Source organism: Oncorhynchus kisutch, linkage group LG28 (genome assembly GCF_002021735.2).
Source record: "Oncorhynchus kisutch isolate 150728-3 linkage group LG28, Okis_V2, whole genome shotgun sequence".
Classification (NCBI taxonomy): domain Eukaryota; kingdom Metazoa; phylum Chordata; class Actinopteri; order Salmoniformes; family Salmonidae; genus Oncorhynchus; species Oncorhynchus kisutch.
In genome coordinates this window covers 12836549-12852669 of record NC_034201.2, presented here as the reverse complement: position 1 = coordinate 12852669, position 16121 = coordinate 12836549, and the positions used below count along the sequence as shown (strand labels likewise).

At 41.4% G+C, this 16121-nt stretch overlaps 1 protein-coding gene across 6 annotated transcripts in view; it reads left to right on the top strand.

The window, feature by feature from the left end:
• LOC109872526 (seizure protein 6 homolog) overlaps positions 1-16121 on the top strand; it is a 216983-nt gene that overhangs the window by 165238 nt on the left and 35624 nt on the right. For all 6 annotated transcript variants that reach the window (XR_004205941.1, XM_031807698.1, XM_020463795.2 and 3 more), the window contains exon 5: positions 5966-6151. Coding sequence is in view for 5 of the 6 variants with exons in the window: in XM_031807698.1 (XP_031663558.1) it covers positions 5966-6151 (186 nt within the window). In the remaining variant the exon portion in view is untranslated. The remainder of the gene's footprint in view (positions 1-5965; positions 6152-16121) is intronic.

Sequence of the window (16121 nt, the reverse complement as noted above, 5' to 3'; positions counted from 1 at the left end):
CCAGCGTGTGCAGTAAGGCAAGAAACAGTGCATGCCTTTTTAGTGAATTGTTCAAATCGTAGACATAAACCTCATATAGCCTAGCCCATAGGCCTGTATGTTTTGATAAGGTTTGTATCACAACTAAAGTGGCCAAATAACTTCTCAAAATTAAGCACATTAATCTGCTTTACAACCGGTGTAGAGCCTAACTGGTATACATAGGCAACAGTGAATTTCAAATTTGGTGAAGATCATTTTCACCATAAAAATACACCTTTATAATAAAGCATTACATGCATAATTACATTTGCGGTCACTTTTGAGAATGGTGATTTCCCGCTAATTGATTGCATTTTGGAACATTCGCGCTTGTAGCCTACTACCAAGTGTGCGTTGCTGCGCTTATAACGTGAAGAAATAGCCTAATAGTTTATCAATGTTTTAAACTAAACGTTCTGATCTGTTGCATCAGCCTGATTGCTTTTAAACACTTTTTTGATACTAGTGGTTGTATTCATTTGGGAGTTGACCAATTGAATAGGTCTCTTTTGTACTATGAGGGATTGTAGATTGACATACGCTAATGCTTTTTCTGTTCGTTAGGCCTACTCATCTTGTTGGTTGACAAAAAGTAAATGTGGACAGTTCTTCCTTCTAACATCTTCAATATGCACCTCGGATGCGCGCAGTTGCGTCCCCAATGTGTCTGTCTTCACTGTGAGAAGGACCCAATCTCATGATGGGCTTTGGCTAATAAGAATTGAGATATCTGAGAGAGCCATGTGAGTGACAGGTGCTTTGGACCCTAACCTTAACCTTTTAAGCTAAGCCTTCCGCTACCCTAACCTTAACCCTTTAATCTAACTCCTAAAAGTAGCCCTAACCTTATCCATATCCCCTAACCTAGCTGAAGTTAGCCAGATAGCTAATGTCAGCATTAACCACTTAGCCACCTAGCTAACATCAGCCACAACAAATCAGAATTCGTAACATATCAAACGTTTGGCAAATTTGTAACATGTACATTTTGCAAATTTGGCACATATCATACAAATTGTAATTCGAAACATCCACAAATTAATACATACCATACGAAATGTAACATATCATAGTATATAGAGCATCTGGGACTTACGTACAGAATAATACGAAATGCTCTGAGACCAGGTTGAGTGTCTGCACACTCAGCCCCAAAAGTGGTTGTCTCAGGAGCAGCACGCTACACTGTACCTTTTAGTTCTGTGTCTGGGGGAGCAGGGACGGAAGAGGTACACTCTTCGGCTGTCCCCATAGTATAACCCTTTTTATTCCAGGTAGAACCTTTTTTGGTTCTATGTAGAATCCTCTGTGTAAAGGGTTCTACATGGAACTCAAAAGGCTTCTACCTGGAACAAAAAATAGTTATTCAAAGGGTTCTCCTATGCGGACAGCCAAAGAACCCTTTACGGTTCTAGATAGCACCTTTTTTTTTCTAAGAGTGTAGTGACTGGTTTAAAGCAGGAGAGCAGTAGTGTAAGCTGAAATGAGAGCTTTGTTTGAAATGTTTCCACCTGCGTGTTGACACAACCTAACAGCTCATTTCCACTCCGACAGTTCCTCCAAATCATATTAATGAGTAAAGGATTGAGTCAGACATACTAAACAGTAGGGATCCCCCACGGGGTCCTTGTCTTTGCTTTCTGTTTTTAACGATGGCTGTCACCCTCTGGCTGTCACGCTCTGCCGACACTGAGTCTATTTCTCAGCTTTGTTATGCTTGATATACAGACTACTGTTGTAATTTACAGTAACAGCAATCAGATTCAACAATCAAAGATGCCACACATTGTTGGTATTAACACACCTACAGTTGATCTCTAGGAGTGAGGCAGGCGTTTTGACTAACTATCTTATCTTTCTAGGCTTTACCTTAGACCACCTCTGTCTGTCACTATCGCTTTATTGTTGGTCCGGTGTTGTTAAAAAGTATATTTTTGCTGTCATGGTGTTTTTTCAACAGACTCCAGGTTTTGGTGTTATCTGTACTGGACCTCGGGAATATAATCTCAGAGAGGATGCTGGACCAGTGAGGCAGAGCAGAGTGGGCCTGCGCTCCGACAGGCAGAGGCCTGTTTTATAGCTGCTATTACGGACATGGTTAGCTCAATCCATCATCCACGCCAACTAATTATTGCTACCATACATCCTATGTAGCACAATTCTTTTAAGGACAGGGAAGTTGAAGCCCATTCATCTTGCTGCTCTGGACTAATAGCGGTTTGACAACTGGTACAGAGGCAATTCTTCTCACCACTATAACATTAACGGACCAGCTCTGAAATGGAACTGGGCCTCGTTTCCCAGTAACTTAAGCATTACAATGATTGTAGCAGATACATCGTTATTTACGAGCCAACTTTTTAAGAATGTTTCCCAAACAAGCATGTAGAGAGAAAATTCGCTAAGTGCATCGTTAGACCATGTGTCGATACTGACAGGATCAAAAGAAAAGCATTGCTGCCCTCGGATCAGCTTTCTCCATTCAAATCTTACCTTAACATTAGAATCATTCCCACCTATTGCTGCAAATAGTCTATTGAGGCGGCGTATTATACTTACCCAATAATAATGCAGTAAATCACAGATTGGGCACATCATTGCGCACATGTTGTCACACATCATGAAACACATTGAGGCACAAATTACAGACAGTAGCCTAGTAGAACTCAATTGGTTGAACATGAAATTGATTTCAATATGATTTAAATAGCCTATAGTATATAGATCCATTGTAGACTATCTTTTAATACAGTCATTTCGGTTTTCTTTTGAAATATAATTTTATTCTTCACTTGTTTGTAAGAATTGCAAAAATTTTAGCAACTTTGTATTTGTAGCAGTGGTGTAAAGTACTTAAATAAAAATTACTTTATAGTACTACTTAAAGGAAAACACCACCCAAAGACTATCTTTTGGTATTTGTTTCATTAGTCCATTGTTGACATAGTCCCAAAAGGTTTTGCTTGTCAGCAATCAAGTTTTCAAGATATGTGACTTTCAAAATACAGAAATTATCCCTGTATGATGCATTTCCATCATATGATGCACCGTTTTGCATCATATGATACAAAATGCATCGTACGGGATGATTTCTGTATTTTGAACGTTACATATCTTGAAAACTTGATTGCTGACAAGCAAAACATTTGGGAGGAGTTTTCCTTTAAGTTGTTTTTTAGGGTATCTGTACCTTACTATTTATATTTTTTACAACTTTTACTTCACTTAATTCCTAAAGAAAATAGTGTAATTTTTATTCCATATATTTTCCCTGACACCCAAAAGTACTTGATACATGTTGAATGCTTAGCAGGACAGGAAAAATTGTCAAGTTCACACACTTATCAAGAGAACATCCCTGGTCATCCTACTGCCTCAGACCAGGCAGACTCACTAAACACACATGCTTCGTTTGTAAATTAAATTACATTTTGTCTGAGTGTTGGAGTGTGACCCTGGCTATCTCTACATTGAAAAACAAAAGAATGGTGCCAATTTGAAATAATGTATACTTTTACTTTTGATACTTAAGTATATTTAAAACCAAATGCTTTTGGACTTTTATTTTAATGGGTGTCTTTCAATCTTACTTGAGTAATTTTCTATTAAGGTATTTTTACTTTAACTCAAGTATGACAATTGGATACATTTTCCAACACTGATTTGTAGTCAACTTTGTTCTGAAGTTAACTGGGAAGCAAGGCCCTGATCTGCATCTCTACTTCTACCCTCTAAACCAAACCTAAAGTTCCCTGCCACAGCTGTGTGTGTAGACTTGCACACTAAGACTCATTAGTCATTGCAAACATGTCACAATCTATTTGCAAATGTACTTTTAAACTGCAATTAATTGTAGCAGCTGGAGTGGAGTATTTATAACCCAAGTAGAATACTAATGAAAACAGCTCTGCTTGACCAATTATACCACATTTTTCATACACAACATTTACTCTGTGTGTGTGTGTGCAGTGTCAAATCAAAGTGTATTAGTCACATGCACAGGATACAGCAGGTGTAAACAGTAGGGTGAAATGCTAACTTGTTTTCTCTTGAGAGCTCTAATGCAGTATTATATATCAAAGGTAAGAAAATAAGATCAAATACAAACACACAATAAATAAAAACACACAAAAATGTACTCTATATACAGGGTCAGTACTAATACCTTATCAATGTGCAAGGATATTGGTGGTAGTTTAGGTAGATATGTACAAGTAACCAAGTGTAAAAATGTCTGTTAGCAGGAAAAATAATAATGATAATACCATTTTGTTTTATTGCTTTGCTGGAGTTTTGGGGTACATTTTCACAACAGATCATCAACAAGGCAGTTGTTTCAGAGCTCTAAGCACATTTTTAATTGACTAAGTACAACACACAAAATCATACAGTCACTTTTTCACCAAATTGTCAACTCCTTATATAGACAGGTGTGTGCCTTTCCCAATCAATCGTATTTACCACAGGTGGACTCCAATAAAGTTGTAGTAACATCTCAAAGATGATTCATGGAAACAGGATGCATCTGCGCTCAATTTTGAGTCTCATAGCAAAGCGTCTGAGTAGTTATGTAAATAAGCTTTTTTTGTTTTTTATTTTTTATAAATTAGCAGAAATTTCTATAAACCTGTTTTCACTTTGTCATTATGGGGTATTGTGTGTAGATTGATGAGGAAAACATTGAATGTAATGCAATTTTGGAATAAGGCTGTAACGGAACAAAATGTGGAAAAAGTCAAGGGGTCTGAATATTTTCCGAATGCACTGTATGTCAGGCTTGGCTTCGCCATGTCAAAATGTTTTTCCCCAGATGCATGAACAATGAGGATATTTACTGTGATTTGGACGAGAACCGATGGCCAAATGTTCAAGACAGGCTTGATGCAAACTAGTGCCAGCTAAACATTGTTTCATTCATTTGTTTCATTGGTTACATTGTAAAATATGTCTTCAATGATCACACCTTTGATCACACATGGGATAGAAATTATGTCAAATTTGATGTTCAGTCAATTGTAATGGGTAGTGTAAGTGTATTGCCTAATGTGAAATCAGTGTAATGTACAGTACTGTAACATACTACATTCAAAGGGTCATTTATAAACATGTATCTTGAATGTTTTGCTATTGGATTAACTGGTTGTTAAAATAACTAAATTGAGAAGATATCCTTATGTTGTGTTTTGGTGATTAAATCAATGTACTCATTAAATTTCACAGTAAACTTATATTTTGGATTGAAATGTATGGTAAAATGAATGCATAATGAAAGGTTTTGAATGTACTGTAAGACTGGCTGTGTGACAAGTGTTACCAGTTTGGAGTTTTGTACTTAGAGTTTTGAAAATTAGTACCAAAACTATAGACAAAAAACTGTTATAAGAAATAGTAGCAGCAGCGCATATGGTGAAAGTGTGTGTGCATGTGTGATTGTGTATGGGCGTCAAAATGTGCGATAATGTCAGTGTCAGTTTAAACTGTGAATTTGTGGGTAGAGACCTGTGAGTGTGCATGGAGTCAGTGCAGATAGAGTCAGTGCAGACAGTCCGTGGGTGACGGTGGCCAGCCATTGATTAGCTGTTCAACAGTATTATTGCTTGGGGATGGAAGATGTTTGTTGAGCCTGTTTGTCCGAGACCTGATGCTATGGTACCGCCTGCTGGATGGTAGTGGAGAGAAAAGTACATGACTGGGGTGGCTGAAGTATTTGGCAATTTTCCGGGCTTCCTCAAACTCCGCCTGGTATAAATGTCCTGGATGGCTGGGAGCTTGCATCAGTATACATATAATTCAAGTAAAATGGTGCCGCTAAGATAACAACTGATTCCACTTCGAAACACTATTTAGATGAATTTTATAATATGAAATCATATCAATCCAGTCATGACTGATTCAGTCTTAATTATCCCTCCCTCCCTCCCACTCTCTCACTCTCTCCATCTAGCCTTCGTTCTAAGCTGTGCCTTCCCTAAGGAGCCAGCCAATGGGGAAGTATCAGTGACTCACCTCCATGCTGGGGGAGAAGCCTACTTCCAGTGTCTGACAGGATACCAGCTGCAAGGCCCCACCATGCTCACCTGTCGCAACGCCACTACACCTTACTGGAGTGGAAAGGAGCCCAAATGCCTGGGTAAGAGCCAACAACACTGCTTCCTTCCTGCCAAACACACACACACACACAAACACACACACACACACACACACACACACACACACACTGTTAAGGCTTCTAGGAATAGTGGGTGGAGGAGTCAGGCGCAGAGATCAGGTTAGTTCCGAACGTGGATCTTATTTCCAAAGACAGTGAAAACGGACATGCCAAACACAAGGGCACATGAAATATCCCGTCCAAACAAACAGGACTAAAACTGTCGGAAAAATAGAGACCACAAAATAATCAGACACCATGAACAGAGAACAAGCCCGCACAATAGCCAGCGAGCCTAGTGCCCTTAAATAGACTACAAACAAAACTTAACTCAAAACAGGTGTAACCAATTAGACCAAACTAACAGAAACAAAAGAAAGGGAATCGATGGCAGCTAGTAGGCCGGCGACAACGACTGCCGAGCGCCGCCCGAACAGGAAGAGGCACCATCTTCGGCGGGATTCGTGACACACACATACTATACCAGCACCAACAGAGATGGCCGCCTCGCTTCGCATTCCTAGGAAACTATGCAGTATTTTGTTTTTTCTATGTGTTATTTCTTACATTGCTACCCCAGGAAATCGTATGTTTTATTACATACAGTCTGGAGGAACTATTGGATATAAGAGCAACGTCAACTCGCCAACATTACTGATGGAGCGGTCTTCTGGTTAGGCTCCGTAAACGGGCACATCGCGCACCGCTCCCGAGCATACTACTCGCCAATGTCCAGTCTCTTGACAACAAGGTAGACGAAATCCAAGCAAGGGTTGCCTTCCAGTGAGACATCAGAGACTGTAGCGTTCTTTGTTTCACGGAAACATGGCTCACTCGAGACATACTATCGGAGTCGGTATAGCCACCTGGTTTCTTCTCGCATTGCGCCGACAGAAACAAGCATCTCTCTGGTAAGAAGAAGGGCGGGGTGTATGCCTTATGATTAACGAGACGTGGTGTGATCATAACAACATACAGGAACTCAAGTCCTTTTGTTCATCTGACTTAGAATTCCTCACAGTCAAATGCCGACCGCATAATCTACCAAGAGAATTCTCTTCGATCACAATCACAGTCGTGTATATTCCCCCCAAAGCAGACACATTGACGGCCCTGAAAAAACTTAATTCGTCTCGATGTAAACTGGAAACCACATATCCTGAGGCTGCATTTATTGTAGCTGGGGATTTTAACAAAGCTAATCTGAAAACAAGGCTCCCTAAATTCTATCAGCATATTGATTGTACGAGGCCCTCCCCTGCCCTCCTTTCGGAAAAGCTGACCACGACTCCATTTTGATGCTCCCAGCCTATAGACAGAAACTAAAACAGGAAGCACCCGTGCTCAGGTCTGTTCAACGCTGGTCCGACCAATCGGATTCCATGCTTCAAGATTGCTTCAATCACGTGGACTGGGATATGTTCCGCATAGCGTCAAAGAACAACATTGATGAATACACTGATTCATTGAGCGAGTTTATTAGCAAGTGCATCAGTGATGTTGTACCCTCAGCGTCTATTAAAACATTCCCAAACCAAAAACCATGGATTGATGGCAGCATTCACGCAAAGCGCGAACCACTGCTTTTAATCAGGGCCAGGTGAATGGAAACATGACCGAATACAAACAGTGTAGCTATTCCCACCGCAAGGCAATCAAACAAGCTAAGCGTCAGTATAGAGACAAAGTAGAGTCGGAAATCAACGGCTCAGACACGAGAGGTATGTAGCAGGGTCTACAGTCAATCACGGACTACAAAATAAAAATCAGCCCCGTCGCGGAACATGATGTCTTGCTCCCAGACAGACTAAACAACTTCTTTGCTCGCTTTGAGGACAATTCAGTGCCACTGACACAGCCCGCTACCAGAACCTGTGGGCTCTCCTTCACTGCAGCCAACGTGAGTAAAACATTTAAATGTGTTAACCCTCGCAAGGCTGCAGGCCCAGACGGCATCCCCAGCTGCGTGCTCAGAGCATGCGCAGACCAGCTGGCTGGTGTGTTTATGGACATGTCCAGTCTGCTGTTCCCACATGCTTCAAGATGGCCACCATTGTTCCTGTTCCCAAGAAAGCAAAGGTAACTGAGCTAAATGACTACCGCCCCGTAGCACTCACTTCCGTCATCATGAAGTGCTTTGTAGAGACTAGTCAAGGACCATATCACCTCCACCCTACCTGATACCCTAGACCAACTCCAATTTGCTTACCGCCCCAATAGGTCTACAGACGACGCAATCACAATCACACTGCACACTGCCCTAACCCATCCTGACAAGAGGAATACCTACAGTATGTAAGAATGCTGTTCATCGACTACTGCTCAGCATTTAACACCATAGTACCCTCCAAACTCGTCATTAAGCTCAAGACCCTGGGTCTCGACCCCGCCATGTGCAACTGTCCTGGACTTCCTAATGGGCCACCCCCAGGTGGTGAGGGTAGGTAACAACATCTCCACCCCGATGATCCTCAACACTGGGGCCCCACAAGGGTGCGTTCTCAGCCCTCTCCTGTACTCCCTGTTCACCAACGACTGCGTGGCCATGCACGCCTCCAACTCAATCATCAAGTTTGCAGACGACACTACAGTGGTAGGCTTGATTACCAACAACGACGAGACGGCCTACAGGGAGGAGGTGAGGGCCCTCGGAGTGTGGTGTCAAGAAAATAACCTCACACTCAATGTCAACAAAACAAAGGAGATGATTGTGGACTTCAGGAAACAGCAGAGGGAGCAGCCCCCTATCCACATCGATGGGACAGTAGTGGAGAGGGTGGAAAGTTTTAAGTTCCTCGGTGTACACATCACGGATATACTGAAATGGTCCACCACACAGACAGCGCCACAGCGCGTCTTCAACCTCAGGAGGCTGAAGAAATTCAGCTTGTCACCAAAAGCACTCGCAAACTATTACAGATGCACAATCGAGAGCATCCTGTCGGGCTGCATCACCGCCTGGAAATGCAACTGCTACGCCCACAACCATAAGGCTCTCCAGAGGGTAGTGAGGTCTGCACAACGCATCACTACCTGCCCTCCAGGACAACTACACCACCCGATGTCACAGGAAAGCCAAAAAGATCCTCAAGGACAACACCCACCCAAGCCACTGCCTGTTCACCCCACTATCATCCAGAAGGCGAGGTCAGTACAGGTGCATCAAAGCCGGGACAGAGAGACTGAAAAACAGCTTCTATCTCAAGGCCATCAGACTGTTAAACAGCCATCACTAACATTGAGTGAATGCTGCTAATATTCTGACTCAACTCTAGCCACTATAATAATGGAAAAATTGATGTAATAAATGTATCACTAGCCACTTTAAACAATGCCACGTTATATAATGTTTACATACCCTACATTACTCATCTCATATGTATATACTGTACTCTATACCATCTACTGCATCTTGTAATCTTCATGTAATAAATGTATCACTAACCACTTTAAACAATGTCACTTTATATAATGTTTTCATTCCCTATATTACTCATCTCATATGTATATAGTGTACTCTATACCATCTACTACATCTTACCTATGCTGTTCGGCCATCACTCATTCATATGTTTTTATGTACATATTCTTATTCATTCCTTTACACTTGTGTGTATAAGCTAGTTGTTGTGAAATTGTTAGGTTAGATTACTTGTTAGATGTTACTGCATGGTCGGAACTAGAAGCATAAGCATTTTGCTACACTCGCATTAACGTCTGCTAACCATGTGTATGTGACAAATAACATTTGATTTGATTTGACACACACACACACAGAAAGACACACTTTAGCTCTTCAACCCCAGGATCCATCCAGCCGCTCACTGAGAACCAATGAGAATATATAGTTACCCCCTCAGAGAACTCCAACTTTTCAGCTGAATGATTAAAGTAATTAAACTCAGTTTAAATGGACTGGGTGTTATTTGTCTCCCACTGCGCAGAGGTTAATGGAGGTTTATTGTATGCTTTCTATGGTAGGCCATCCAGACTGTTCTCATAGACTAGATTTAACATAGTACATGTAGATCAGGGAGACTCATCACAGACAACTTTAGCATTTTAGTTAATTAGTAACTTTGCAACTACTTACTACTTTTTAGCTACTTTGCAACTACTTAACATGTTAGCTAATCCTAACCCTAACCCAAACCTTAACCCTTTAAACTAACTCCTAACCTTAACCCTAGCCTTAACCCCTAACCCCTGGCCTTGCTAACGTTAGCCGGCTAGCTAACGTTAGCAATAGCATTAGCCACCTAGCCAACGTTAGCCACAACAAATTGGAATTCGTAACATATCAAAAGAAAAATCAAATGTATATATATTTATTTATTTATACCTTCTTACATCAGCTGATATCTCAAAGTGCTGTACAGAAACCCACCCTAAAACCCCAAACAGCAAGCAATGCAGGTGTAGATGCACGGTGGTTAGGAAAAACTCCCCAGAAAGGCCAAAACCTAGGAAGAAACCTAGAGAGGAACCAGGCTATGATGGGTGGCCAGTCCTCTTCTGGCTGTGCCGGGTGGAGATTATAACAGAACATGGCCAAGATGTTCAAATGTTCATAAATGACCAGCATAGTCAAATAATAATAATCACAGTAGTTGTCGAGGGTGCAGCAAGTCAGCACCTCAGGAGTAAATGTCAGTTGGCTTTTCATAGCCGATCATTAAGAGTATCTCTACCGCTCCTGCTGTCTCGTGAGAGTTGAAAACAGCAGGTCTCGGACAGGTAGCACATCCGGTGAATAGGTCAGGGTTCCATAGCCGCAGGCAGAACAGTTGAAACTGGAGCAGCAGCACAGCCAGGTGGACTGGGGACAGCAAGGAGTCATCATGCCAGGTAGTCATGAGGCATGGTCCTAGGGCTCTGGTCCTCCGAGAGAGAGAAAGAAAGAGAGAAAGAGAGAATTAGAGTGAGCATACTTAAGTTCACACAGGACACCGGATAAGACAGGAGAAGTACTCCAGATATAACAGACTGACCCTAGCCCCCCGACACATAAACTACTGCAGCATAAATACTGGAGGCTGAGACAGGAGGAGTCAGGAGACACTGTGGCCCCATCCGATAATACCCCCGGACAGGGCCAAACAGGCAGGATATAACCCCACCCACTTTGCCAAAGCACAGCCCCCACACCACTGGAGGGATATCTTCAACCACCAACTTACCATCCTGAGACAAGGCCGAGTATAGCCCACAAAGATCTCCGCCACGGCACAACCCAAAGGGGGGCTCCAACCCAGACAGGAATATCACGTCAGTTACTCAACCCACTCAAGTGACGCACCCCTCCTAGGGACGGCATGGAAGAGCACCAGTAAGCCAGTGACTCAGCCCCTGTAATAGGGTTAGAGGCAGAGAATCCCAGTGGAGAGAGGGGAACCGGCCAGGCAGAGACAGCAAGGGCGGTTCGTTGCTCCAGAGCCTTTCCGTTCACCTTCACACTCCTGGGCCAGACTACACTCAATCATATGACCCACTGAAGAGATGAGTCTTCAGTAAAGACTTAAAGGTTGAGACCGAGTCTGCGTCTCTCACATGGGTAGGCAGACCATTCCATAAAAATTTAGCTATATAGGAGAAAGCTCTGCCTCCAGCTGTTTGCTTAGAAATTCTAGGGACAATTAGGAGGCCTGCGTATTGTGACCGTAGCGTACATGTAGGTATGTACGGCAGGACCAAATCGGAAAGATAGGTAGGAGCAAGTCCATGTAATGCTTTGTAGGTTAGCAGTAAAACCTTGAAATCAGCCCTTGCCTTAACAGGAAGCCAGTGTAGGGGGGTAACATATCATGTGTTTTTACAAAATGTTTACATATTGTCCATTTTTGTTAATTCTTAACATATTGTACGAATTTCAATTCGTAACATATTGCATGAATTGCAATTTGTAACATATCATATGAAATGGATGATGAACATCCACAAATTAAAACTTGTTAGGGCTAGGGGTTCCGCTAGCGGCAACATCCGCTAAAAAGGCAGAGCGCGAAATTCCAAAATATTTTTTTGAAATATTTAACTTTCATACATTCACAAGTGCAATGGACCAAATTAAAGCTTAACTTCTTGTTAATCTTCCCATCGTGTCCGATTTCAAAAAGGCTTTACAGCGAAAGTACATCATATGATTATGTTAGGCCAGAGCCTAGTCACAAAAACACAAACAGCCATTTTCCAGCCAAAGAGAGGAGTAACAAAAAACAGAAATATAGATTAAATTAATCACTGACCTTTGATGATCTTCATCAGATGGCACTCATAGGACTTCATGTTACACAATACATGTGTGTTTTGTTCGATAAAGTTCATATTTATATCCAAAAATCTCAGTTTACATTGGCGCGTTATGGTCAGAGAGCCACATCAATTTACAGAAATACTCATCATAAACTTTGATAAAAGATACAAGTAATATGCACAGAATTATAGATATACTTCTCCTTAATGCAACCGCTGTGTCAGATTTCATAAAAGCTTTACGGAAAAAGCAAACCATGCAATAATCTGAGTACGGCGCTCAGACTGTGGAGTCAGAAATAGTCAGAAAGTCAGAAATAGCGTTATAAATATTCACTTACCTTTGATGATCTTCATCAGAATGCACTCCCATGGATCCCAGTTCCACCCAAAAAAATCCATAATTTATGTCCAAATACCTCCTTTGTTAGCGCGTTTAGTAAACAAATCCAAACTCACGAGGCGCGGGCAAGTCCAGGCGAAAGTTCAGATGGAAGTTCAAAACATTATACAGTTCGTAGAAACATGTCAAACGATGTATAGAATCAATCTTTAGTATTGTTTTTTTTTCAATACTTTTCCAACCGGAGAATTCCTTTGTCTTTAGAAATGCAATGCAGGTCGCTCTCACAGGTGTCTGCGTGATCAGCTCATGGCCTTCTGCCAGACCTCTGGTTGAAACAGCTCTCATTCGCCCCTACTTCAAAGTCGAAGCCTCAAACAACTAAAGACTGTTGACATCTAGTAGAAGCCTTAGGAAGTGCAATATGACCCCATAGATACTGTATATTTGATAGGCAATGAGTTGAAAACCTACAAACCTCATATTTCCCACTTCCTGGTTGGATTTTTCTCAGGTTTTTGCTTGCCATATGAGTTCTATTATACACAGACATCATTCAAACACTTTTGGAAACTTCAGAGTGTTTTCTATCCAAATCTACTAATAATATGCATATATTAGCTTCTTCTAGTAGCAGAAAGTTTACTCTGGGCACGCTTTTCATCCGAACGTGAAAATGCTGCCCCCTATCCCAAACAGGTTTTAATACATACCATATGAAATGGGGAATCTGATTTAAGAACAGAATAATACGAAAGGCTCTGAGAACAGGTTGGCCAATCAGGTGTCTGGCTTACCACTGTGCAACTTGAATTCTCTCACTGTAAACTCCATCCCGTTTTCCAGACTTTTTCAAATAGAAATCCAGGGTTAGGCGCAATGGTGCAGTGTTATGGCATTGTTACTTCAGCAACTAACTCATCAAGCCTACTTTTTTTTCATAAATAGTTTATGTAATTCGATCTCTAACATATTTGTCAAAAGTCGTCATAAGAAGAAATGTGGAAGAGACTTTATGGTCACACTACGATTCATTTGGTTTTTCGCCAAAATTACTCTGTTCCATTCAGGGATTTGTTCATTAAAACCTCTTCAATATAAAGTCCCCTGTTAAGGGGACCTACGTGGTTCTGGTACCGATTCCCATCACCATTTTTGCTTATAAAGCCATCTGTGGACACTGTCGATTTTAAATGGTCTTACATTGAGCGGTAGTCCTGATTCCCACGTACACAGGAGTATGCCTCTTCTGCCTGTGTGAAACAGGATGTCAAATCTGACACCACTTGAGCCTGGGAATTCCCTTCTACCATTTCATTCGCTCTTCCGAATGTAGGCAATCTAGAGCTCTGTGAGATGTTCACAGAGGTGGGGGCAGACATTTTGTTCAAGAGAGACTTTTAGAAAATACGCACATTTTCTCTAACACTAATTATACAAATACAGTGCCTTGCGAAAGTATCACAGTGCAGGTGCATTTATACGGAGACTTGATTGCACACAGGTGGATTGTATTTATCATCATTAGTCATTTAGGTCAACATTGGATCATTCAGAGATCCTCACTGAACTTCTGGAGAGAGTTTGCTGCACTGAAAGTAAAGGGGCTGAATTATTTTGCACGCCCAATTTTTCAGTTTTTGATTTGTTAAAAAAGATTGAAATATCCAATAAATGTCGTTGCACTTCATGATTGTGTCCCACTTGTTGTTGATTCTTCACAAAAAAATACAGTTTTATATCTTTATGTTTGAAGCCTGAAATGTGGCAAAAGGTCGCAAAGTTCAAGGGGGCCGAATACTTTCGCAAGGCACTGTATGTATTTTATAGTTATGAGGAAGGTGGAATCTTATAGTTAGTCGTTGTATGCATTTATTATACTATATTTAGAACAAATATAAGTACTTGCAAGCCTTATTCATACAGTTTTACATAATATACAATTATGTAAAACATACAGGAAATACATAACATACCATTTTTCATATTTTATCATATTTGTACTGTGTACTTGAGCTTGTGTTCTCAAAAGTGACGACACCTCAGCAATTTATTTGTAAAAATCACCAGAAAGTTGAGATTTGACCCTTTCTTGGAGTATGCAGCATTACTAGTTATTGTTTATGGCCCTCTCATGATAAATCATTACTTTAGGGGATTACGTAGTTGCATTTTACATTACATTTAATTACATTTAAGAGTTTTTTAAATGTTACTCCAAAAATGGTTCACGGTAAGCAATTAAATCCATGTGGTTAAAGGCAGTCTCAGCGATATGACAGATGCAGAAAGTAAACAGCATAGTGGGTCAATTTCTGTTTCAACTAAGAGCATTGAAGCGGGAGGTTCAACTTCACCGCTGTTTTGGGCCTATGGCTAACACGCTGTACACCAGGGGTGAGCAAACTTTTTGGCTCGAGGGCCAGATCAGGATTTTGAAATTCAACGGAGGGACGCATTTTTTGGGTGACCAATTGTTTGTTAAAATTAATTTGCGGCGTTCTCCCGAGTGGCGCAGCGGTGCTTGAGGTTTCACTACAGACCCGGGTTCAATCCCAGGCTGTGTCACAGCTGGCCGTGACTGGGAGACCCATGAAGCAGAGCACAATTGGCCCAGCGTCGTCCGGGATAGGAGAGGGTTGTGCTCATGCACCCTGACATGGTCGCCAGGTGTACGGTGTTTCCTCCGACACATTGGTGTGGCTGGCTTCCGGGTTAAGCGGGCATTATGTCAAGAAGCAGTGCGTCTTAGCTGGGTTGTGTTTCGAAGGATGCACGGCTCTCGACCTTCGCCTCTCCCGAGTCTGTACGGGAGTTGCAGCGATGGGACAAGACTGTAACTACCAATTGGATACCATGAAATTGGGGAGAAAAAAGGGGTAAAATAAATAGAGTAAAAAAAATATGTATATATATTTTTTTGTATGTCTTGCGGGCAGATGCTGCTGGTGTAAACGTAATTTAGCTGAGTCTACCTTTAAGCTGAAATAAATGTAAACGCTTACCTTGTTTTCCTCGTATTTCTTTGACGCACCAGAGTAATGGATGCAAGGAACTAACCATCCAAGATATAACAATTATACACCTTTATCCATGTTTTGAGGCTATACAGTGTTTGTTCACATTTACTTTGTTTACAACGTTGGAGTATAACAAGCTTATATTTGGGTTCCAACGTGGTACGATAGTTGAACTAAGCTCATGAGGTATTTATAAGCTCTTCAAGAATCAATGGATACATATCATTCATTTAATAAGGGCTCCCGTGTGGCGCAGCAGTCTTAGGCACTGCATCGCATTGCTAGAGGCGTCACTACAGACCCTGGTTCACTTCCAGGCTGTATGACAACCGGCCGT